Source organism: Cupressus sempervirens, chromosome 10, assembly GCF_028749045.1.
Source record: "Cupressus sempervirens isolate cs-2001-9-10 chromosome 10, ASM2874904v1, whole genome shotgun sequence".
Lineage (NCBI taxonomy): Eukaryota > Viridiplantae > Streptophyta > Pinopsida > Cupressales > Cupressaceae > Cupressus > Cupressus sempervirens.
Genome location: NC_143127.1, coordinates 72,457,798 through 72,484,503, shown reverse-complemented (window position 1 = coordinate 72,484,503; position 26,706 = coordinate 72,457,798). Strand labels below are relative to the sequence as shown.

The following is a 26,706-nucleotide window of genomic DNA, read 5'->3' as shown; positions in this document are numbered from 1 at the left end:
TCAATAAGCCTCAAGATATTCATAACTCGTTTGAGAGTACATTTATCAATCATCCATCCAAGGATGGATGATCTAATTATCTACCTCACTAGTGAAAAACTTTTCTTTTTGGGATACAAAACACGCATGAATTCAACAAATTCTACATAATTAATCACCCATCATTTTGTTCAAAAGGGTGGAAAGTACATAAATTTCTTACAGAATTATCACAAAAATTAGGTACATCTCAAATACCAAATAGATAAATTCAGCTTAGCCGGGTTCTTCTCAATGCCTGTCATAAAAGGTTTTTCAATTTTTAATGGCCAAAGTCCAGTTGCATTCACTGCTTTGAAAAATAATTTCCAAATATTAGCCTTGAAAACTAGTTAGAACCGCTGTGCAAGACCATCAGAAATAGTAATGTATGCATTCAGCTTTCTGCAGCAAATTAAACCTCCTCTCAACCCCAAATCATTGCATAGCAGATAAGCATACAGGAATTTTTATATTAGGCAATTCCAAAGAAAGTTGTGCTCTTCAAGTTAGAATAGTCGTACAAGCAGGCTCATATTAAGCATCCTTAATGTACTCCCAAGCAAACCAGCTAGACAAAGTATCGTTCCAATCTCCGAATATCATACAAGCTATGTTCTTTCATCAATAAAATATATCCCTTCTAGCATTTTCCATCTCCATCAGACTGGCAAACTGTATCCATGCTTCCAATCTGCCTTGGGATTATTTCATCAGAATTAGAAAAAACATAAAAATTCAGGGTTGTTACGATATCTAAAAGTAAAGCAGGCTTCTGATCCAACAATGCGTACACAAAAAGCTAGACATTTGTTTTGACAACTATAATACAACTCACTTAGCTCTTCAATGCTATAGGTTTGCTAACCTTTTATCATACTTCACAATAGCACAGACTCGTAGAAGCATAAATAAACAATTTGCATACTAGTTTATAGCCATTAGACTCACCTAAAAAATTAGAAAACTTATCTGCAGAGCAATAAGTTTTCCAAGTAAATGCATATGAGAAACAGATCAGAGTTACTGAAAACAAGACAGCATTTATAATGTTCATTTTATCTCATAAATCAAGGTGAAAGCTCTTGAGGTCCCCACTAAGGATGAATCTAGAGCTCTGAGTTTTCAAGGAGAGGAATATGCACCAGCACCATGCATACGGCACTTCAAATAAACCATAAATGTGAAGCTGATTATAAGTTAAACATCAAACCTCCAGGTATAATATTGTCATTTGAAAGACAACAAAGGGCAACAGGACCTTCAGGATAAGATAACAGTACCCATTATTTTCTCCATCAAAATAACTGGCTTCATTATATGTATAACTCAAATGGTGTAGATTCAAAATTGCACAAGTCTAGATCTTAAAACTTTGGCAAAGGGCCACATTATTAAGAAAACCAGGACATAACTTTTATAGGGAGAAATTAATACTCATCAAAAAAAACTGTCAATTTAAGCACAAGGTATTAACCTCAACTAAATTTTTAGAGATATTAACAGTACACCTTAGCAAGGTCAATCTCATATTCAAACCAAACAGGAAGTCATGCCAAAAATATAAAATGGAACAATTGGTAGTAGCTTATGCAAATTAACTCTAGAGATCATATTATATATTTGATGTACAACTTCACTCAATTGACTTGCTTACATAGAGAAACCTTACTACATTTGTTTAGAGCCATAAAACACACCTTTACATTTCCTTTCAAATACTAATCAGATAATCTAGTACCTTATAGTAAGATTTTTATACTTTATAAACAATGTCTGCAATCAAAGACAGGACATTAATTCACACATCATTGAGATACATCATACAATTAACACGAACTTTCAACATGGGAACCTAGGAGATCTTGAAGCGTAATACCTTTGAAAATTGGAGGCTTTTCATGTTTCATTTTCCTGTCGTCATCAATTTGCAACTCACTTTCATCATCATTGGTTTCTTCCCTTTCCTCATTTCCTATATCACTCTCACTAGCTGTTTCCCACTCAGAATCATCACCCTCTCTACCATATGCTTCACCCCTTTCACCATCATAATGAACACCCCCGTGCTTCAAAGCTGCTTCTTTAAACAACCATGCAGAATGCATCTGTTTCTTCACCAAACGTTCTGCATAGTCAGGAACCTTATTTTGCCTCAGGCAGAGATCAGCATCTGTTGACTGGGAACATTCGTTGATAAACAATATAGCATCTAACAAGCTTTCTTTGGCCAACCCCAGCATATCATAAGCTTGGGCTCTCCTCCACAAGCTCTTTGCATGACGATTAACAGGGTTATGGAGACACAAGGAACGTGTTGCATCACTAATTGCTGATAAAGGTTCTTGCAAGAGGAGATAGCATTGCGCTCGGTTGCTATAAAGGACTAATCTTTCTTTTTTAGACCTCATGGGACACAAAGCCAGTGCCTCAGTGTACTTTGAGGCTGCACCTGCAATATCTCCTGAGGAAAACAGAGAATTTCCTTCAAGCTTTACCACAAGTGCTGCTGCTTGTTTTATGTGCAGATCTTCTTTAGGCATATTTTTCTCCCATTTTTGTCTTTGCCGCATATTAGCCAGTTCATCTAGGAGCACTTTTGTATGGGAAGTGAGCATTGTACGAAGAGATACTTGTGATGAATTACAATCCTGAAGAAGAACATTTGTTATTGACTCCCCAAGCTTTTTATGGTCTCCCAAACTTGATAATTCTGTTAAATCCACAAGGGCTGGTGCTGCCTTTTCCATGACCTGACAATGTTGTATAAGGCATCAGTCTAGAGAAAAGAATAGTCAGGTTTTCTTACTTGACACTAACTTGATTTATAAAATTTGAGTGGGTATAAGGGAGAAAATATTATGGGAAAAAGAACAGAAGAATGAGAAGGTTGGAAATACTCAAGGTTGCAATAAAGAAATTTTTGGTCTGTGAAGCGTACTTTTCTTCCAGTTAATAAAAAGTGCATTCATGAATACAGTATCACAAATAAATAACTGTAGTAGCAGGTATATTCAATGAGCACGCAACTGCTTGTTCATTTGTGCTATTCAACAACAATTCCCAAATCTTGATTATTCAAAATTCACCCCCCGCACCCTCCCCTCCAAACAGGAGTTGTCCTTCCATTATGGATTCTGATTATCAAAATTGCCCAAGATTCATTGTTGATGAGAAGTCATCAAAGTTATATTTCTAGGATTGAGAGGACATCCTCCAAGAATAACACAAACTTGTCCACTGAAGAAGATAAGCATAAAATGGATTTAAAATACTATGCCCTAAAAACACAATAAATCAATAGTCCGGAACTTAAAAAGCAAATGCAACAACCAAAGTTCTTATGCAATGGGCACCCTGATCCTCCCAAATCTGATGAGCATAGAATATATCACGTGAATCTGTGCTATTCAACAATGTATAGACTGCGAATATCCTATACAATTTTCCAAAAACTTCAATTCCAGTAGCTCCATCTAAAGATATTCAGTATAATACTATGTGAGGCTACTGCCCAAGTTCACTTTCACTAAACAATTCTAACAAAATTAAGACTAAATTTCTACAGAAAATCATGATAATTATTGGCGCATTTCACTACCTAAAGACAACCATGCATTGTATAACCAACACAAGGTGCAGAAACCACCAAAATCTGTGTATGACATTGGCCAAGATACCTCGCAGAAAGTAACACTAACAGCAACTGACTGTAATGCTATTGATGTTGGATATTGGTTGAGAACACCAAAGCAGATCTGGCCCGAAGGGATTCATAATTAATAATTATCAGTGGGTTTTTGTCAATTATTCCATTAACAGTGAGCTTTCCTTCTGTGTTGAACTATTACAAATCATAAAAGAGTTTGCTCAGAAATTGAGACTAACAGCAAAAATATCAGACATGAATCATGCAACAGTGGTTGTTTGACACTTAACAAAGTCTCTGACTCTATAGTCACAATCAGTGTGAACATAATGCATTTAGATCTGCAGAGATCACTACATAATCTAAATTAAATACTATAAATCTAAATTGCTTTATTGTTGTCATTTGATTTCTTTGAAAGCCTTGACAAGAACTTGGATCTACTGATTAGAGAAACCTCAATATCGATTTTCACCAATGCTAAAGAATTTGTTGTAATTTTCGTTCTTGTATTTTTGGGGGATCATTCTCCAGTACTTATTAATTATTACTGTTGTACTCTCTAAGAGTATATTATTATGGTGCAATGGTGCCGTCCTCAAGCATGGATATATGAAAAACTCTCTATGCATGCAGCCTTAACTAAAAGATTCTCAAAGCATTAGTTGATCAAGACTACAATCCCACAAAAGATTGATCATCAGATGTTCTTAGTCCCAAAGAATTATTAAGCTCTCTCACCCCACAATGCATTGATAAGTAAGGTTGAGATTGTTAAGTCCTAAAACTACACAGGGTGCTACTCACAAGAAGATCTAGACCTCCAAGACAATGATTTTGTTGAGTCCTTGGATGACTCAAAACATTATTTAATGAATCCTTTGAGTCTCTTAATGCGCTGTGATTTTTGTGACTTGGTCATTACTGATTGAGTTTGACAAAACCTGTCAGCAGATTGAGATAACTTAGCATCTGAATATTTAAAAGCATCAGGACATTTACCCTTTCAAATTGATTGGTATGGAGGTGAAGACGCAGCTAACACAAAGGTTTAAGTTGCATTTCTGGTGCTTCTACCTTGAGAGGTTCAAGTATAATGCAGTACTTCTGTACTCTGTCAGAAGGTAATGGATAATGGCAATGTACAATGCACTGACACTGTCACTGAAAATGAAATTTCACTTTCAGTTATCCTGAACATTGCTAGGGCCAACCTATAAGGGGAAAAAAAATGAATAACAGCATATATTCAATATGCTTATGATATTCAGCAACAAAAAATGTAACTAATAGTACAGAATCCAGTGTTATCCACGTATGCATCCCAAGCATAATTTGACCCCTCAGAAACTCTGAAATGCATCCCCTAGCTGTCCCATTGTATTAATGTTTCAGTTTTGATAATTTTATTGACTTCTACTCATGTGAAATCTCAATTCGAATTATTTAACAAAAACATTATATATTAAGGTTCTAAATGCATATAAGTGTGCTGTCTCTATGTTTTAATATTATTAAATTTTTGCTTACTTTTATGTAGCCTCCCCAAAGTAAGATGTTGAGGCTAACGAGCCAACACAAATTGATAAGGATCAAGTTGTATGTACAAGGTCGATAGCAGTCCAATTGTGGAATTAGATGAGTCTAGCAATTCCAACAATGAGCAGCATTCGATGACATTTGCATCAAACAATGAGTGAGATTAGCTATTGTATTACACTTTGTAGCTTGAACTTAATGATATGATTACCACGCAACAAACGCTTGCCATTGCTCATCAGATCAAGTGATTGTCAAATTGTAAAAAAGTGTATAAATTTCAGCTTGTTTCACTCATATTGTTTACATAAATGATGAGCTGTAATGTGATTTACTGTTTTTCATATTGAATTTTCAAATAATAATTTATTTTATTTATTTTATTAGTTGTCCATCACTGTCCCCTAAAACCAGTCCCTGCATCCCCAAATCCCCTGAACTCAGAGACACATCAGTTTTCCTACTTCTGTCAATGACAACTAGAATAAAAGTTAACCTAGATCAAAATCATTTTCCATGTTTGAAACATATATTTTGGTTTCCCAATTTATCCAGACAAAGTCATCAGTCATTTTTCTCATATTATATGAGTCGGTGGCTAAATTGTTTTGCCACATATGTGCTCACATAAAAAGGTTAAATTATTTTCCATGTTCCAACAATTTTCTGTAACTCTCTAACTTTTATCCAAACTATTAACTATTTTCTCATAGTCCGTAAATTTTCAGCCATACCATGTTGCCAAATATACTCATTTTTATCATGTGTCCTCTTCGGTCTACATGCACCCATAATTTGCATTAGAATTTCTATTTCTGTTGAGCCTTCATGAAAAATGTCCCAACCGCATAAAAGGACAATTTATCATTTGGGTTTTCATATAATATGCAATTTAATTGTGCATCTATATCTGACTCCTTACTAGTTGGAATACTGTATAGGGAAAAATTGGTATGTCATCTCACATCTTCATATTTTGGTCTTCTCTTAGTTCCTTTAGCCTGTGTTTCTTTCAGAATGTTTGTGGCTACTATGTGAAACATCAATCAGATTATAAGGATAGAAAGAAGATTTGCCCATATGCCACAATACCCACAGTAGACAACTAACTTGAAGCAAGTCAAGCAAAAAAATCAGGACAAAACAGCAAGAAAATACTAAAATAGTGAGAAACTGTGTAACCAGCTCTTGAAATGAAATGTTTCTTAGTTCCAATTCTAACAAACAAACAATTATGAGACTACAGATGTAGTGCATTCCTTTTAAGAACAAAGGGTTTAAAGTAACTCCAATAAAGCTATAAAAACCCATAAACCTTAAGAGAAATCAAAATCATTGGCAAAAGTCGGAAGAGTGATGAGAAAGACAGGCTATTAAAGCCAAAACCATTCAGTACTTGGATCTAAGGCTGGAGAGATTCTAGCAATGAGATTTGTGAGGTGTTGTGATGCTTCTCAGCATAATCCATTAACACTGTGTGGCTGTAAAAGTGTTGATCACTGCATGTCTCCAGCCAAGATCAATAGAAGGATGAATGCAATGGTTGAAGGACTAAGGCTTATGAATGGATTCTCCGCACAGAAGGTATTACAAATCTGCCAGTACAGCAAACCTAGGTGGCCAAATAAGGATTTAAAAACCAGTAGGATAGTTGATTTGTCCAAATAAATCAAGCACAGCTGCAGAGGTTCTTCAAGGGGTGAAAGAGATCTTTGTGAGAGACTGTAATTTTGAAAAGTCTGTCTTGGAAAAGAAAGAAAAAAATGTCAGAAAAAATGAATAAGACGGAATTCAAAATTTTCATTATTTTCTAGTTAAATAGGTCTTGAATTTATGAACTTCGCCAATTACAAACTACTAGTTCTTAATGTGCAAAAAAAGGGTGAAATAAGAGACACTAAAAGAACCTGCCTTATGCCGAGTATTTGCATCCTGAAGCAACCAAAGAAGGCAGTCCACTGCCATGTATTGCCAGTCATCTGAGGAGCGTGCAATATTACAAAGTGCTTCAATAATGCTGGGACAATTTGCCACAGGCAAACGGCCCAGTTTATGATGACAAATAGTCCGTAACAATCCAATACCAGCTGGTGAACTCTCATTTACAAGGCCACCCCACATTCCAGGTAATTTACTAAGAAAATCTGGTTTGCAAATGATGGAAAGGAACTCTGCTTTAAAGGCAAAACAATTTATAAGCTGAAGTGACCAACACTGAAGCTGGCTGGCCCATTCTTCAGCCTTCCGTGACTCCATTTCCAAACCACCCATGCCACGTGTAAGGAGGTCACAATGGTAGCTAAGTCGCCTATCTGGGAACTGGTAAAAATGTGTGTACACAATTTCAAGGGAACTTAGTGCCAGCTGCATAGAGATCTCAAGGACTTCTCCCTGACTTGCAACAGAAGGAAATGTACTGTCATATGTGGCCAAGTGACCCAGTGCTCGCACTGCTACTCTTTGTTCCACCCAGGTCAACCTTCCACTTAAAAGTTCCACCAGTGGAGTGATAACTCCTGCCTGCACAGCCCGCTCGGCAAACTCCTCAATGTTCATTGTGTATGACCCAATGATGTGGGCTGCATAGTATGGAATATATATGTTTTGATCATGAGCAAGCCACCGCCGATTCTTTAAACCTTTTAATATAAGAGCTGACATGCACTCGAAAATACCCAAGTCAATGAACTCGGGATCATTAGGATGTGCCATAGCAGTGTTCCACAGTCCACTAATGGCAAGAACCTGACCTTCATCATCTTGAGAGGGTAGGTCTTTAAAAAAATTCAAAATACTTGTCCGCCGTTTGCTTGGATTTGCCTCTTTCATGACACAAAAGAAACATCCCGGATATTGGCAGTCGAGATGATTTTTGTCCATGCTTCACCAGCTGAGAAGATGAACAAACAACATGACCAAAGAGACTTTTGTAAGCTCCAAGGAACCTTTACAATTAAGCTACCGAGTTTCCCACATGTAATACCTGACACCACAACATAAAAAGATATTGTCATCAGGTTATTTACAAAAAAGTGCATACCAGGAAACACGTTTATGCAATGTCAACAAAAACAGATGCCAAGAATACAAAGATGAGATATGTTGAGACAAAACATCATCCCTTCTACAAAATTGATCACACAGGAATTCTTACCAACTACTGCTTGAAGAGGAAATTAATAAACCTCACAAACCATCATCCATGTCTCGCCTTTTACAACAGAATATCCACAATCAACTAACAAATCATTGACCACAATAGACTGGCACTAGTCTATGCAATCAAGAAAATAACTTTTGCCTCATTACGGATCGTCCAAATCAAAGTAACAAGAATCGGAATCGGATCGGAATCGGCAAGGCCGAATCAAATCGTGAATCGGCCATGAATCGGAATCGAATCGGCCATGAATCGGAAAATTTAAAAAACCCTTGAAATTTAGTGAGTAACTTATTTCATAAACCCTTTATCGCTGATTCGATTCACCGATTCACAAAAAATCGTTTGGCTTGAATCGAATCGCCGAATCGCGTGAATCGCATGAATCGCCGTGATTCTTGGAACTATGGTCCAAATACAATGGAAAAATATAAGCCTGTTGAATACATAGAAATTCAAGGTCACCATTTTATCTTGGGGTTGTTCCGCAAATACAGTTTGCCTATCTGATTGCTGAAACACATGCTTTTTCTTGTTATAACAGTGTTGGCTTACTACTAAGTTTAAAAGCTCTTCCTGCAATATGCCTAGATGCTGGGAAATTGTCTACATATCATTTCTGGTCTGAAAATCAAAATCATGCACTGTTTTCCTAAAAGTTTTTGATGTGTGTGTGTTATGTAGTCAATTAGATACCTGATACTCTTGGTAATATATAGTTAGCTACATTTCAAACCAAACAGGTGATGATGAGAGTCTGAGACACTTCAATTTTTTGTCTTTGCAGACAATATTTTTACTGTTTGAGATCCACATTGTTTTCATTTAACTCAGCATTTGGACAAAATTATTAATAATGAACTATTATTTCCAATATGTTTAGAATAGATTTCCCTTTCGCAGAATGCATTGATGTCACAGAAATGCATTGGATCTCACATTCTTTGTGCCAATTGTTGGCCATACCATGCAGAGCAACATTTATATCATGCGCACTATCTATCAGAATTATATACATCCACACAATATATCAGAATTCACAACCATCACCGGGAAGAAATAATACTAATGCTCCCACTTTATGAACTTAATGGGATATTATGTGTGTGCACGCGTGCACATGCATTATGTATGTGTGACATGCATGTTTATGTTTGCATTCATGCATATGCGCACATATGCATGCCAATTGAGAACCAAACAGATCAAGATTGAAGACTTCAAAGCTTTTAACAGCAAATAGTAAGCAAAAATCTATTTGAGATCCATTATTTTCAGCTACCTCAGCATTCAGACTGAATTATGAATAACAAATGCATCTGCATCTATTATTTCCAGCAAAATTAGAATGGGGTTTTTTCCATGTAGAGCAGATGTCAATTGGAGGGTCTTGGACATCACATCTTTTGTAATGTTCACATGAACATACATGTAGAGAGGCATTTGTATGTATTCACTAACACTGTCTCAAGCAAGTGTTAAGAAAAGTAACAATTGAAGATCCTACATTTGAAGCATTCATTTCTTATCATAATCAATAACCATATAAATTATCATAATAAATATAAACATATAAATGCACAAGCTATGATCAAAGAAGATGACAAGATGCAAGAAGCTTAAAATCATGAAGAACATTTATCAGAGACCATGAAGATCACTTCCAAAGAAATTGGCAATTGATGAGCAAGGAGGAGAATGTTGCTACAAATTTCCCAAGTAGCCAAGAAGGGCCAAAAGCAATCCAAAATAGAGAAACAAGTCAATGGCTGAATGTGCAGGCTAACATTGGACCATGGTTTCCAATAAAAAGAATGGCATATGGAGAATTTACTTTGCTCATTCATACTCATTCATTCTAGATCATAATTAACACTCTTAAGGGGATTATTTTTCCTTCTTCGACATTATTATGATTGCATGAAACCACAGAAAACTTTGTATCAGTCATACATATCAATTATTTGACAAAGGATAGACATTCTTCATTGGATCCCCTCATATGCTCACGAATCAAAACCAACCCAAGATAGAAACAGGTTGGCTAACTAAATGTGCAGACTAAATTTGGAGCATAATTTCCAATAAAAAGAATGACACATGGAGGATATATTTTGCTAATTCATGATCATAATTCTAGATCTTGATCAACACTCTAAAGGGGTCATTCATCATGTTCATCATTATTATGATTACGTGGGACTTCATAAAACTTCTTATCAAATGTATAACATGGAAAAACGTTATTTATTTGATAATCACATATGTTCAACATCCATATCAACTTTCATGGTCAAGACTCATGACACCTCTTCTTTTGGAAAATAGAAAGAGAGGAGAAAAAAAGGTTGCACTTCAAGAACTCGCAGCTACGTGATGGCAATTTTTTGTTAATTGCTCCTCCTTTGGCTTCATTTCTGTTTCTTTTCAATGTTTCCTGCCATAGACATCATCTAGAATCAGTTCCACATACCCTTAACTCCACAGCATTACACAATTGCATCCCATAAACTATAGCCTACTAAAAGTCTGAATACCAAAATCTTAGCCATTGAAAAATCATTTGTTATGCCTCCACTATAATGAAATTTCAGCTCTGCCAAATATTTGTAAGATCAAAAATAGAATACTTTGCCATTCTTACATTAGATTGCTCCACCGGCTTATAGTCATGTTCTAGGTATCATTTGGCCAATTAGGAGTGTGAATTCATCTTAGTAAACTTTGCCCATATCAAAGATGAACCGTCACCATTTTTTGTTACCAACCTTCACCTAAAAGTTGAAGTCATCATTCCTCGTGGACAACAATGCCCCTAATGCCAGTGTCCCAGTTTATGCAAACCTAGTGCCCAAACCTCCAAAACCATAAATCGTTACCCAGTAAGTTCTCTGATGAATTCGTGACCTAAAACACTTTGTTTGTGTACTGGAAAACCCCAATTTCTCATCTCTCTTGCTCATTCTATCTTGCATCCCTCCAAAAACAGCCTCCATGGCATTGGTACTAAGTTTTCAAATCGCTCCTGTCTCCCAACCATCCTACATTACTAAAACCTGCAAACTTTCAATCAATGAAGCTCTAACTTATTCTCCTTTCCTCCTCATCTTAGAAGACATAGAACATCCTAAAACCATCCTCTCTTATAGCCACTTGGCTGCCTCAATATTTCCAACTCCCTATCTTCTTCATTGCACAAAAACACACCACATTACCATATAATACGCACTCAAAATTACCACCAATATCAGATCAGTCCCACCTCCCAACCATCCTACATTACTAAAATCTGCAAACTTTCAATCAATGAAGCTCTAACTTATTCCCCCTTCCTAAAACCATCCTCTCTTATAGCCACTAGGATTTCTATCTAAGATACCCCATACAAATCATTCTCGGTGCAAAAGTCTACTCCTAATTTCACTATTATTACAGATCCAAAAAAACCTCTTTTATCAGCCACTTGGCTGCCTCGATATTTCCAACTCCTTATCTTCTCCATTGCACAAACACACACCACATTAACATATAATACAGGCACAAAATTACCATGCATATCCTCCAGGAGTTATTTGGTAGCTACAAAACCCTCTGCTGACCAACATAAACCCATATTTAGGGATCACGCAAACCCCAACTTTTTGTGGTGTTATGGAGGCTAAAACATGCCAAACAGGGGTAACTGAGGCAACCTTTCAAAAACACTGATGTCATTTTTCTTCCCTTTCCCAACTTTGGACAAGTGTAGCGAACAATTGATGAAGACTTTTTCACATTTTGCACAAGTCAAAGATCTCATAAAAATTAGGCAAGCAGCTCTCAGAAGTCTTAAAACAATCAGAGCAAGGGAAACCAATATCTGAGAAAAATGCCTACACTAAAGGACAGGACAGGAGCATAGACAATATATTTTCAATTCTCACATCCTTAAGAAGCAGAGTTAGCTGAAACTATTAGGCACCCTTTCTCCAGCCTTTCCAAATTTATTTTTGGCATCAGAGTTCACATTGAACAATATATTTTAAGTTTGTTTCTGGTTTTCTATAACTTAATCAAGTTCAAGCTTCATTCCTACCTCTAGTAATTATCTATACTTTGAATAGATCTGGTTAGGACATGTTTAACTCAATATTATGCAAAACTTGACACCCTTTACACAATAATCACATTAGAAAGTGAATGTACTCTTAAAATAGAATCAGGATGTTAAGATTTGTTCTTTTGGAAACACTTTTATCTTTGCATGACAGCATAGCCATCATTTGGCTCTTAGTACTCTAGAAGAAAATTTCACAATATTCTGCTATATCTTATTCATAAATTATATGCCAAATAGTATTTTTTAGATGGTTCTGCTTGCTTGCTTTTATGACTATTAAATGGAGATCCTGAAATGAAATCACTGATCACACAATCTCTTAATCTGCAGTCCGTATTTTCTCAAAGTTACAATCCAAACACTGCTCAAATCGCACAATCCTGGGCAATAAATATTGGCAACCATTAAGATGGAGTTAACAGCAGAAGGAGATCTAAGCAAACATGATAACAAAAAGCACAAATGAGATGTATAATAATGAGACTCATCACAAAATCTCTTATCTGCAGTCTAAAACCTCTCATATTTGAACCCTTACAAATTAACAATCCAAACACTGCTTAAATCACACAATCATGGCAAATAGATATGGGCAACCATTAAATTCAAAGAATGTTGCTAAGTTAGCAGCAAAAGGAGACCTAATGAGAGCATGATAGCAGAAGCACAAATGAGCTGTATAGAAATAAGATCTATCCACAATCTCTTATCAGTGCCCTGTAGTTTCAAATTTGAACCCTTACAATCCTAACACTACTCAAATCACACAATCTTGGGCAACAGATATTGGCAACCATTAAAACAAAAGATAAATTAATAGCAGACAAAGATCCAATGAGAAAATGATAACAGAAGCACAAATTAACTGTAAACTATTGAGATTTATCACAGAATCTCTTATCTGCAGTCTGAAGTTTCTTGAATTTGAACCCTATCCAAACACTGTTAAAAATTCAAATCACATAATAGTGGACAATAGATACTTGCAACCCATAAATTGCAGAAATGTTGACAAGATAATAGCAGCAGGAGAGCTAATGAGTGATAACATAAGCGCAAACGAGCTGTATAATAATGACATTATGTCTTATCCAATGACCACAACTTCTAAACTCTAATGATTGAAGGGCAGTGAAGAATACCAAAGAAAAAGTAAATATCTGATGTAATTAGAAAAGATCATAGAACAGTATGTTATATCCCATATCCACTTTTATTCTCTGTATAATATTAGCTTCTATAAAATTTGAGCACCAAATTCATGATGCAACAAGACCTGTAGAGAAACTCACTTACAGATGACAAAATAAAAATAGTAAAACATACATTATACACAACCATAAATTACAACAAATTCCAACTCCTCTATGACTTGTCACAATGCAAAAATTTGATAAATGCTTAAATACTTTTTCTAGGTCAAATTTTTGGTAAAGAATTAAATGCTTTTTCATAGGTCCTCAGTCATTATAGGATGACAGTAGCAGTGATCAAATGATATCCGTATTACTCACAAAATCATTACATGATAGAAGAGCGTCAAGAATTATTATTGAATTGTTCCAATATTAGAATGGTGTGGAATAGTTATTTTAATACAGATTAAAACATTATTATGTGAAAGACACCAATACCATGGACAGTACCAAATATTTTATTATGTTGATGTTTTTAGCTTCAGCGGGATGAAGTAAGACAAATCAATTGAACACACATATATATTTATCCTTAGTATATGAGATATTATATGTGTACTCAATCAAATATAATATATATACTGAAGAAGTCCAAATATTACTTGTGGTTAATATATGTATGTGTATATATATGTATATATATGTATGTATATATATGTATGTGTATATATATGTATATATATATATATATATATATATATGTGTGTGTGTGTGTGTGTGTGTGTGTGTGTATTATTGAAAGTGCTTATCCATAATATGAAACCAATCACATTAATGAAAGTAAGCAAACAAATATAATTAGTTGACCGTATTGATCGAGCGGTATTATTAAATGAGATTTGTTTGTTTTAATGGAAGTCGTGACCCACAATGAATTGCGACCCCTTCATCCACGGTGGATTACTTATAACCACTCTTACTGCAGACAAGACCGCCAAACACATCAATCAAACAGTCTTCTAAGGTATTGTGTTTGCATCAGTATTTCTATATTCCAAGTCTTCTATGTGATTCACTTTCTGCTCGACGGTAGTTATAAAATCTGTCTAATCTACAAATAAGTATAAAGAGTATACAATAATTGTGAAGCTTAATATACAAGGATAATCTGAACCAATTGTGAGGTTCTGAAATAATTGCTAAGGCAATTTCAGTATAACTTATCAACTATAATATTAAACAGAGAATATAAATATTGTACAAAATCTGATCAATCCATTTTAACAGATTACCTAAATAGAAAATGATATAAGTTAGTAGACTTAAAACATCGTATAGAATATTAACTGATTATTAGCTTCATCAACACTATTTGGCAAGAGTTGGTCCAGAATAAAATAACATGTGTGCTGAACTGCCTACAGGAAAACATGGAAAGGATGCAGATTCTCCATGGTCCTATGACTATCATTGAATATCCCAATGCCAAAGATCATTGTGTAGGTATGTACGAGTCAACGTGAGCTCCTGATGATAAATGATCAGCAACTGGGCTTATGTATATTAATTCCTTTAACTAGTTTCATCAAAGAGATAAAAAGGATCATTTCAAATAGTGTTGATTGTCTCAAGAAAAGACTAGTATTGATATCATTATGTAATTTGATATATGTAAATATTGATTTCATTAAATAAAATATCTAATTAAGAATAAATAGCACTGAAAGTTAAGCTATCCATGTGTAGCTCACTCAGAGTTTATAAATTATTAATCCAAATAAATCTATTGAAAATCCATATAGAAATGTATCATTAAGTAATAGTTACCATGTGAGCACATTTAGAAAGCAATTATTTGAGCAACCTGGGAAGTGAAGCAGAATCAGTTGGAGTGTCGGAAGAAAAACAAACAAAAGGAGGAAATATGACACAGCAGGAGATTAAAACATTGGGACTGTCTTGGAGATTTGTATATGAAAGGGAGAGCCTTCGTTTAAGTAATTGCCTGGTGCCCCTTCCACATTAAGCGTCATAGGAATTCTTGTATAAGCTCTTACAAGTTGTCCATTTTTCTTGTGTTTGCCAAGAGCCTCATTCATGGTAAAAATGTCAACCGATAGAGGGGGGTTTTGTGTATCACCCATTTGAATTTTCAAGCAATAGCAAAAAGCTACTACTACCCATTGATATCACTGCTTAAGGTTTCAGTGCCATCAAGGGCCTTCTGGTAACAAAGTCAGTAGGGCAAAAAGGGCAAGTCACAAAATATTGGGTGTTAAAGATAGTGTTGCTGCCAGATAGAGATGCACGGGATGAGAGAGGTGGCTAAGTTCATAGTGTGATGACATGGCCCCATGAGCTGTTAAGTTGGCATCATTGAAAGTCTTCTCAGCTGCATTGGGTGGTTGTGTTCTAGATGTTACATTGTGGCGTGAGTTCTCTTTCATGCCCAACGGTGACCGTTTATGTTCCATTAAATATTTATTTTGTGTGCTGCTTCATTACTCTTGTAATGGCTGTCACTTGAGCATGGAGGCGTCAGTTCAGTTTTGCCAGCTCTCATGTTCTCTTATTTCCAATAGAACTATATTATTGTGGATGGTTTCTGTATATGATTTTAGTTGAGAGTCTTCACTTTTGTGGAAGTTCTACGTGTGCCTCTTAGTGTGTGTCATCTGCAATCAAAATATTTTTAATTGGTAATGCATTTGAAGTTTCTGAGATCAAGTTTATGATCATAAGAAAGTTTTGTCTCTGCATCTCACATTTGATTCTTCATATTGACTGTGGTCAGTAAGAACTGAGTTTTATTAAAAAAATTATCACATTTGTTTATTATTGAGTTTATGTCTGAGAAGACATGTGTATCGTTTATCATTATCAGTTGGTTATTTTAATTTCTGATCACTGATTGATCATAGAATATCGAAATATTCAAATGATGGCAAAGATGTTGTAATTTTGATTTTTCAAAAGCTGAATAAAGGATCTATCTTTCTGTGGGCTGGGTTGTTTCCGTCGGTGAAGAGGCTTTTTCCCAGGAGAATAATTGTGTCATTTGTTATTGTATTTCTGATTATTGCATTCTCATATTCTTGTTTGAAAACTAAACATGGTATCAAAGCAGGTTTAAGGAAATGATCCAAACAGAATAGGAAACTTGGATTCTATAAGATTTGTGATAGGTGTAAAATATGGTATTAGATGGATTATTGAATACTGAGAAATTCTTGCCAATTGTGTGCTGATGGAAATTTAAGAGAGAATGTATTCAAATTGTCATTGAAATAAGGATTTTTGAAGAGGAAGAAATGAAATTAAGAAGGAGATTATTCGGCTGCAGAAATCAGATTCAGAGGGAGCTTGAATCGCAGATGTAGAATGTCAAGTCCTTTGCAGAGGATCAGCAAGCTTGTGTAGTGAAATGTCCCTTTTCTGATTTTTGTATGATATTTCCAACCTCTAATCAGATTTTCAAGATCAAACAACTAATATCACAAAGATCCACCAAATTTCTCAAGAAACCCCAAATCAGGTATGCCAAAAATTGTGCCAAAAGCTTCACAGCCTCACCTATTATTAATAAATCTGGAAGTGGACATTTTTACAGAAATTTCAGCAGCATAACAACTTACAAAATGACATTTCCAGATCCGTATAGCCTTTACACAACAGTTCTCAAATGTAGGACAAAAACTATGCTCATCGGGATCCCGAAATTAACACAAAAATGCCCAGAAACACCACAAAAACACTAATAATCTATCTCAGAAGTTTAATCACGTCCCAATACATATATTCAGCTCTATTTTAAAACCTTAAATTCTGAAATACAGCAGCAACCCAAACTGATATGAAATACTCAACTGAAAACACCAAACTCATACAAAAAAACACACCCGAAAACCCACAAATCTGCACTGTTCAGCACAAAGGCAAACTCTGTATGAGTATGCACATGGAATGGCTTCAAACTCCCGTCCTTAGCCTTCTTGGAAACCTGCAAACTCCCGTTCTTGGGTCTCCCTGGAAACCTGCAAACTCCCGTTCTTGGGTCTCCTTCTCCACAGGTTTGGCAGCCTCTGAAGAATAACAAAGAATGAGCAAAAATCAAGTTCTGGCCTCTGCCCAAAATGTCTCCAAACCCCTTAAAAGAGGGCATAATTGTAACTCACGTCCAAGAGAGGTTAATGAAACATATTTTAATAATAATTTTCATTTATTAGTCCAACGGTTTCCAAAGATTAACCCCCTTTTTCCGAAACTTCACTTTCTTGGGCCTGCCTGCCTTAGCAAAGATTATTATTTTTTAATTATTTGAAAAGGGGACATGACAAGTCCTCCCCTCCCAAACATTGCTTGTCCTCAAGCAATGGCTAAACAATAAACCAATCAATCCACCTGGATCCCAAATGTAGTCATGAACAATACTACTACCAATTAACACAGGCTCCTGCAATATCCTCTGCAATATGACCAAGAGGAATCCATAATCAAACTGACAATTATAGCTCAACCAAACTCCAAAATCACAACTTCCACAGTCAGAAACCCACGAGAGACAAACTCTTAGAACATCAAAACCCAAGTAAAGTGGACTACCAACACAGTAAATACCATCAATGCATTCCGCTGGCCTATATGGAATGTACAATCCAACTCTGCAACAATGGTGAATGCTCTCAAATGAAATTATACCAAGTATGGAGAATCCACACACTGTACAACTCCTGCAGTCAACACAACTCTGTAGATCATCGGCCACTGTCTCATAACCATAACTCCCATGCACCCCTGACGGTGAAAAGCCATCACAAGATAAACAACAAGAAATGGAACCCAAACCAAATTTTCCTGCCATCAACTCCTCAACACAAGGATCAATTGCTAACTGATGTACGTACCCTGCAATATAATGTTGATTAAAAAAACCAACCTCAGTCAATAGCTCACCATGAACAAGTGATATAACCCACTGTGACTGATCACTAGCTAAGTCAGGAGATGTCATAGCCAAAGGAGTAGAATCAATAACAACACCTGCAGAAGCATCACTCCAAAACTCCTGCTCTAAGTCATGTATTATCAAGCTATCAACTGCAGGACCTATCGCCATGTCGTGCCCATCACAACTCTCATCCCGAGGCATCAAACTATTCCATAACTGATGATAAGCACTAGGAACCAAAGTACATCTTTGTATCATAATCTCATCAACATGGTCATCAAAGGTAAATTGATGAGTGTACCTCACAGTGTAATGCCGATAGAATGCGCCAATCTCAGTCAGTGGCTCAGACTGTAATCCAGATGAAACTAACTGCAATTGATCATTAACCATGTTGGAACTGACTACTACCTCCAAAGATATCACCAAGGGAGTAGTATTACTAGCAGGAACCATGCCAACTGTCGACTCACCAACATCACACACGATCTTTGATACATCTCTAGTCTCTGTGCCATCAGTACTAGAGGCCACCACCATGTCAGGCATACAACAATCTGCTACAACACCCAACTCAACTGAACCTGACTCTAGTGGGAATGAACCTAATATGCCAATGTTAGTATCAAGGATGGATGCATCCCCATCTCCACTGTCTCCGACAATCTCGGCCATGGTAATCCTCGGATCACCAAACACCACAGCTTGTGACTGTATAGAATCAGGTAAAGACTGTAGTCACTCTAACTCCATGGTCACCTTAGCCAAATGAAACTGTGACTCCTTGAAAGCCAACCGTGTACTCTCAAGAATCTCAGAAGTCACCTCAAGCTGCTCAGTAAGCTCACTCACCTCATCTTCCTTGGCCAACAATGCATCATATGCTGTACTGCCCCACTCCATAAGATAATCTCTGTCGGCTACCAACTGCATATAATTCTGTCTCAAAATTCGAATAGCCTCCCATAAAGAGTGGATCTCTGTCAAGGAAAGATAACTGCCTTCCTGCTCATCACTAGTAGGAGAACCCCATCCATAAACTGCTAACAACTGACGAGCAGCATCGAAATGCTGGCAAGTGATAGCAATGTCTCGGTCACTAACTCTCAACTGATTAGACACATGATGGCACTGGCTTGACTGTCTCCTACAAACCTCCTCTGATGCACTGTCTAAAGGAGTATCCTCAAAGTTACTAGTCTCTAGAGTATTACCATCCATATCCTGTGAATCAAATCTAAAGCTCATATCAACATACGGAGTATCAAAAACATTAGCATTGCTGTCCAACTCCTCTATACCCAAGGAAACTAAGTCTTCAAAACTGCCCACTGCATCCTCCTGGATGTCATCAATGCCAATATGATCCTGGGACTCATCTATACACACTGCCAAATATGAAATATCATCAACACATTCTAGCAAGTATAGTCGACTGGATATATGAACAAAGCCCAACATCGGTGTATAAAAACTAATACCAACATCGGACAAGATACTGGCACAAGAAAAGACAACACTGTGTAATCTGCTAATCAAATCCATGATAGCACCCAAACAAACACTGCTACCAAAAAGTGTTAAAGATCTCCAGTCAACTGAATCCCAAACGCCAATATAACAATCTCGAGTCCATATCCGTAAACTAGAATCAACTGGTAACTCAAGAAAACTCCTCACCTGAGTAATATGACCAATACCAACTAACTCCACATACTTGTCATGATGAGATAATGAAGTCACAATACTATCTTTGTTCACCTTCAGCTGGCTGGACAAATCATGTGAAGTACTACCAGTCTCAACCTCATGTGATGAACCATCTAACTGTGCCTGGTACTCTTTCTCAGCAAAGTCATGAATGCTCAATGTCTGCTCATCTCTACCAGGTATCTCACCATCCTGCACAACAACATCCTCATAATCATCATCTGAACCCACTACACTGTAGTCACTGCCTGTTGTAACTATACCATCCTGAATACCTGTGGCATCACCCTTTGACGACATGTAAACAATTGTCTCAATTTGAGTATCAAGTTGACTGTTACTATCAATCTGTGTAATATCCTTTCCCACCACCTCCTGTGGCAGAGTAGAATCTGTGACCTCTACCTGGCTATCAGCTAGTTTCTCAAACTCCTCATGCAAGTTCTTGAGAATTGTGTCATCTGTCTTGTGAGAAAATCTGCCAAATAGAAATCCAGTCAACTTATCCACCTTAGCTGGGTCGGACAACATGTCATTCATTATACGGTGGTGCTCAACCAACTGTTCAAACATGTCATGGCTTATTTTCATAAGTTTATCTCGAATGTCTAAATAACCATCCTTTCTACTGTTTTGACTCTGGATATCAATTGTCCAAGATCGTGTCCTCTGAGACTCTGTACTATACCTGTCCATTCTGGATAAAGTAGAGTGTAACCCCAATAGGATATAACTTCTTCAAACACCAAGAACTAACATGCAATGATTAGAAGTAGCATGCAACCATAGATTTTGACATGCAACTGATTAGAAGCAACATGCAACCACCAAATTCACCAAGAACTAACATGCAAATGATTAGAAGTAGCATGCAACCATAAATTTTGACATGCAGCTGATTAGAAGCAACATGCAATCATAAATTATGACATGCAAGATCTGGGTAGTTGTCAAAAATGCAAGATCTGGGTAGTTGTCAAAACTGACATGCAAAATCTGGGTAGTTGTCAAAACTGACATGCAAACTTTTACAACCACCAAATTCACCAAGAACTAACATGCAAATGATTAGAAGTAGCATGCAACCATAAATTTTGACATGCAACTGATTAGAAGCAACATGCAACCATAAATTATGACATGCAAGATTTGGGTAGTTCTCAAAACTGAAATGCAAGATCTGGGTAGTTGTCAAAACTGACATGCAACTTCTACAAACCCTCAGGCTGGCAAGATCATGGCTCTGATACCACTGAAATGTCCCTTTTCTGATTTTTGTATGATATTCCCAACCTCTAATCAAATTTTCAAGATCAAACAACTAATATCACAAAGATCCACCAAATTTCTCAAGAAACCCCAAATCGGGTATGCCAAAAATTGTGCCAAAAGCTTCACAGCTTCACCTATTATTAATAAATCTGGAAGTGGACATTTTTACAGAAATTTCAGTAGCATAACAGCTTACAAAATGACATTTCCAGATCCGTATAGCCTTTACACAACAGTTCTCAAATGTAGGACAAAAACTATGCTCATCGGGCTCCCGAAATTAACACAAAAATGCCCGGAAACACCACAAAAACACTAATAATCTATCTCAGAAGTTTAATCACATCCCAATACATATATTCAGCTCTATTTTAAAACCTTAAATTCTGAAATACAGCAGCAACCCAAACTGATATGAAATACTCAACTGAAAACACCAAACTCATACAAAAAAACACACCCGAAAACCCACAAATTTGCACTGTTCAGCACAAAGGCAAACTCTATATGAGCATGCACATGGAATGGCTTCAAACTCCCGTCCTTAGCCTTCTTGGAAACCTGCAAACTCCCGTTCTTGGGTCTCCTTCTCCACAGGTTTGGCAGCCTCTGAAGAATAACAAAGAATGAGCAAAAATCAAGTTCTGGCCTCTGCCCAAAATGCCTCCAAACCCCTTAAAAGAGGGCATAACTGTAACTCACGTCCAAGAGAGGTTAATGAAACATATTTTAATAATAATTTTCATTTATTAGTCCAACGGTTTCCAAAGATTAACCCCCTTTTTCCGAAACTTCACTTTCTTGGGCCTACTTGCCTTAGCAAAGATTATTATTTTTTAATTATTTGAAAAGGGGACATGACATGTAGCAGTGTGACTGCAAAGCTCATTGTTGGACAAACATTGGAGCCAATTTCATAATCAAAGCTATGAGAATGTTGCTCTTGTTAAGAGGGAGCCTTGGCTGAGAGGGAGTTTCAGCATTCAGATGATCTCTTATGTGCTTTAATGAGTTTTTCTTTGTGCAAGAGAAGTTCGAGGTGAAATCCCTTTTTCTACCCTTTGGGAGTAGCCGTGGTGAAATCATGTGTGTGACTCCGTGACTTCATTATTTTCTATTTTTTTTATTCACCCTCTAAGAGTAGCTATGGCAAATGTTGTTATCCGAGATAACAATATTATGTTGAGAAAACCTGTGCTGAGATTTTGTTATTGACACTTTTTGAGTTGCAGCTCTATTGTGATTGTCAGGTTGAGACGCAGTCATATATGATCTCTCTCTTGCTAAGAGAGAGTGTTAAAGATAGTGTAGCTGCGAGAGAGATCAAATTACCGAATCTTCTTAATCTTCTACGGGCTTTGACTTACATGGGTTGAGAGATGTAGTTAACTTCATCATGTGATGACATGGCCACATGACCTGTTGAGTTGGCATCATTGAAAATCTTCTCAGCTGTGTCAGGTGGTTGTGTTCAGCTGTTATAATGTGGTGTCAGTTCTCTTTCATGCCCGATGGTGACTGTTTATGCTCCATTAAATATTTATTTTGTGTGCCACTTCATTATTCTTGTAACGGCCGTCACTTGTGCATGGAGCCATCAGTTCAGTTTTGCCCGCTCTCATGTTCTCTTATTTCCAATAGAGCTCTATTATCGCGAATGGGTAGTGTATGCAATTTTGTTTAGAGAATTCATATTTATGGAAGTTCTGTGTGTGCCTGCGAGTGTGTGTCATCTGCAATCAAAGTACTTTTAATTGGTAATTCATTTGCAGTTTCTGAGATCAGAGTATATGATCATAGGAAAATTTCATCTCTGCAGTTCGCATTCTTCATATTGACTGTGGTCAGTCAGAACTGAGTTTTATTATATTTTATCACATCTGTTTAAATTTACATATTGAATTTATGTCTAAGAAGATACCTGTGTGTATCATATATCATTCTCAGTTGTTTATTTTAATATCTGATCACTGATCATAGGATATTGAAATCACCAAAGATGGCAGAGCTGTTTTTTTAATTGATTTTTCAAAAGCTGAGTAAAGGATCCATCTTTCTGTGTGCTGGGTTGTTTCCCTCGGTGAGGAGAGTGTTTATCAGGATTATAATTGTGTCCTTTGTTATTGTATTTCTGAGTATTGCATTCTTATATTCTGGTTTGAAAACTTAACATTGTGAGACCTCTCAGTGCAAATGGAGATATCAACCACACAATTATGTCACTGCTGGATATGACTTTAGATGCCACCACATGCATTTGGGACGGCCAAGCTGCCAGTTTAATCCTCATTCTGCATATTTTCACTCCATTGTTTCAATGTTATTTTTAAGAGAAAAAAATTGATAGTGTAGTGATTTTTCTGAAAAACGGGAAAAATTATTTACTAAAAACCCAAAGCCATTTTGAACAACCCAGCAATTTTTTCAATTAAAAAATCATTATTTTTCTGGGTTTTTTTTTCCATTTTCTATAGTTTGACCCACCTTTGACCAGTTTATTGAAAAACCCAGGCAGATCAGTATGAGTAAGGTGATGGGTGCCATGTACCAGCGGTTGACCACTTAATTTTCCTGAATTTAGCTATTACTTTTATGATTATATCATGATTTTGAATTTCCTATATTTAATTTTTGGCTTCAAGGCTGCCGGATTGAGGGTTGCTTGGCCGCAATATAGTTTAAAGATTCTAACACTCCAAAGAATTTAAATAAATTTACACCAACTGTTATTAGACTGATTTATGATGCCATCATCCCAGAATCTCACAGATGCAAACCAACACAGACCAGTGTCAATACTCAATCACACAGAAGGGTATGCACATATTGCCACATACATATCTGCCAACCAAGAAAATAAAAACTCTGCTATATTGTGTAAATGTATATAGAAATGCTGAAGGAACATACATTGCTTAGGTAGATGAGGTGATAAGAGCCAACAGATAATAATAGGGAGAAACTATTAAATTGACCTTTTAAACTCAGACCCACTGCTATAGGGGGGTTCATTTTACAAGATATTTTGAGATACTGGACCAATTGTGTATATTGATCGGCAGATTTCAATAGCGTTTTCCTCTGCACTTCTTTATTAGTTTTCTATAGACGGAGAGATGCTTGTACAGAGAGACACATGCTTTTGCAGATAACGAGAAAAAGAAGCAAATAGAAAACATGACATAAAATCTGTTGTATGGAGTATTTACTGGACATTACCTTTGCTATGAAATTGTGGGCTAAAACAGGGCTAAAATTATATTTGATGCCTATGGTGACCATGCACGATATTTGTAAACAGTGGAAAGGTTGTGATGTTAGAAGTTATGTCTTGTTTAAAACAACGCATTAAGAATACCAAATTCTCCTGAAATAGAATTGTGTCTTCAGCGGAGATCAAGTTGAACAACTCCCATGACTGCTCAACAACAATTGAAATGATACTGTCTACTGTCCACATCATGAAAATGATGAAACAATCTAAGAAGGAATGAACTGGAATATTCCTACCGAATCTAGGGGCTCCATTTTGAATAGCCTCCTGAATGTGACAAATACCAAATTCTCCTGAAATAGAATTGTATCTTCAGTGGATATCACATTGACCAACTCCATGACTTCTCAACAACAATTGAAACGATACTGTCCACATCATGAAAATGATGGAACGATCTAAGAATGAATGAATTGAAATGTTCCTACCGAATCTAGCGTCTCCATTTTGAATAGCCTCCTGAATGTGACAACAATGTGAATAATGTGAAGCCATGAACTTATTCCGTTGAGCTACTCCAAGCATATCCACTCCACAATGTGAGAACACGATAGAACGTGAAGTTCTGTAAATAGACCATCTCAGCAGAAAACGTAAAGTCCTATCTTCAAGTCCTAGCTGGTCCACGGAAATAAATATAATCTGCTACAAAGGATCAACAGAAAGAGCAGAGCTCTTCCCCGATCCACCATCCAAAGTTGCCCCGTAACACACAAGATCAAATTTTTATCCACAAAGTCTTAATCAAAAGGCCAAGCATCAACATTGTATCATTCATACTCCTAGGGTTCCAAAAGCGAATTCAGACACACGCTGAAACAGAAAACGATGAATCGATATACTGGGGCACAAAAGCATATTCCAAAAACAAAATCATATCATTTAACTATACATTAAACCCAGGCTTACAGCACCGCAGAAATCAGAGTATCTTGGTTATATAAAAACACAATAAAGCAGAGCACAGGCACAAGATCGATGCTGCGAAGAGCACATGAAGCGAGCACTTACACGAAATATTTGATTCGCAGCCGCGATACGCGTGGATCGAGCCCTTCGCCGCACAAACCCGAGATCTACAATATCAAAATATCCAGCTCCACACCACAACTACTCATTTACTCATTACTACAACCACATTCACACACCAGTTTTATTCATTTTAAGCATCCTCACTCCTTAATCGACGCCAGCTAGGGTTTCCGGTCCGGCAGGACCGCATGTTCGCATAAGATGACGTGCATAATCGACCAAAATTGACTGTACTTTCCAAAATCGACCGGACGTTTTGATTTGCAGCGAGTCTTCCGCGCTCAGGAGGTAATTAAGATGTTCAGTCCGAAAAGGCAGATGTAAAGAGGATCTTTGCTGTCTACGACATGCAATTTCAAATCCCAAATAAAGTAGATTCAAAAAAAACAAAAGCCGCCGCACGGTGGATGTCCCTTCCACTATTTGCAAATACCTCGCCTAGACTGTATTCATCCAATATTTTAATACTAATTATCGCTGTATACCAGGGTATTGTCCGACAGTGACGTGGAAACAATGGCGCCATGAAGAAAAAATTACTTCCATAGTCGCCAGCTTCACCTCGAGGCCTGTCTGAAATGCTGATGGGATCCCTACGCTCTACAGTTCATTTATTCGTCCCCATTCCCCATTCCTCTGTGTTTTTTTAGGTATATTCATTTATCCATTGAAGCGCATTGTTTTTAGCTCAGCACAGAAGTTAGCAAGCTTACATTATTTTACCAGTTAGGTAGTTTTGTTTCTCCTGGTATTAATCCGACTTCCTGAGAAGACGGTGTGGGCCCATTTTTGTGACCATTTTTGCGGCCATTGCCATGATTGTAGCCCGTGGCTATACAGACACGAAAATGCACTTCCTTTACCTTGCT

General features: G+C 36.7%; 1 protein-coding gene across 2 annotated transcripts; it reads right to left on the bottom strand.

The window, feature by feature from the left end:
- Positions 1-26,706, bottom strand: LOC149532635 (ARM-repeat/Tetratricopeptide repeat (TPR)-like protein). Of its 2 annotated transcripts, none has more exons than XM_089807751.1 (4): positions 25,817-26,706; positions 7,118-8,189; positions 1,898-2,771; positions 1-712 (listed from the first exon to the last, which is right to left on the bottom strand). In XM_089807751.1, exons 2-4 carry the CDS (start codon positions 8,084-8,086, stop codon positions 681-683), a joined length of 1,875 nt encoding a protein of 624 aa, XP_089663877.1. In that variant the 5' UTR covers positions 8,087-8,189; positions 25,817-26,706; the 3' UTR covers positions 1-680. The 2 variants fall into 2 exon arrangements, with proteins under 2 accessions (XP_089663877.1, XP_089663878.1); XM_089807752.1 differs by lacking the exon at positions 25,817-26,706 and adding an exon at positions 25,234-25,717.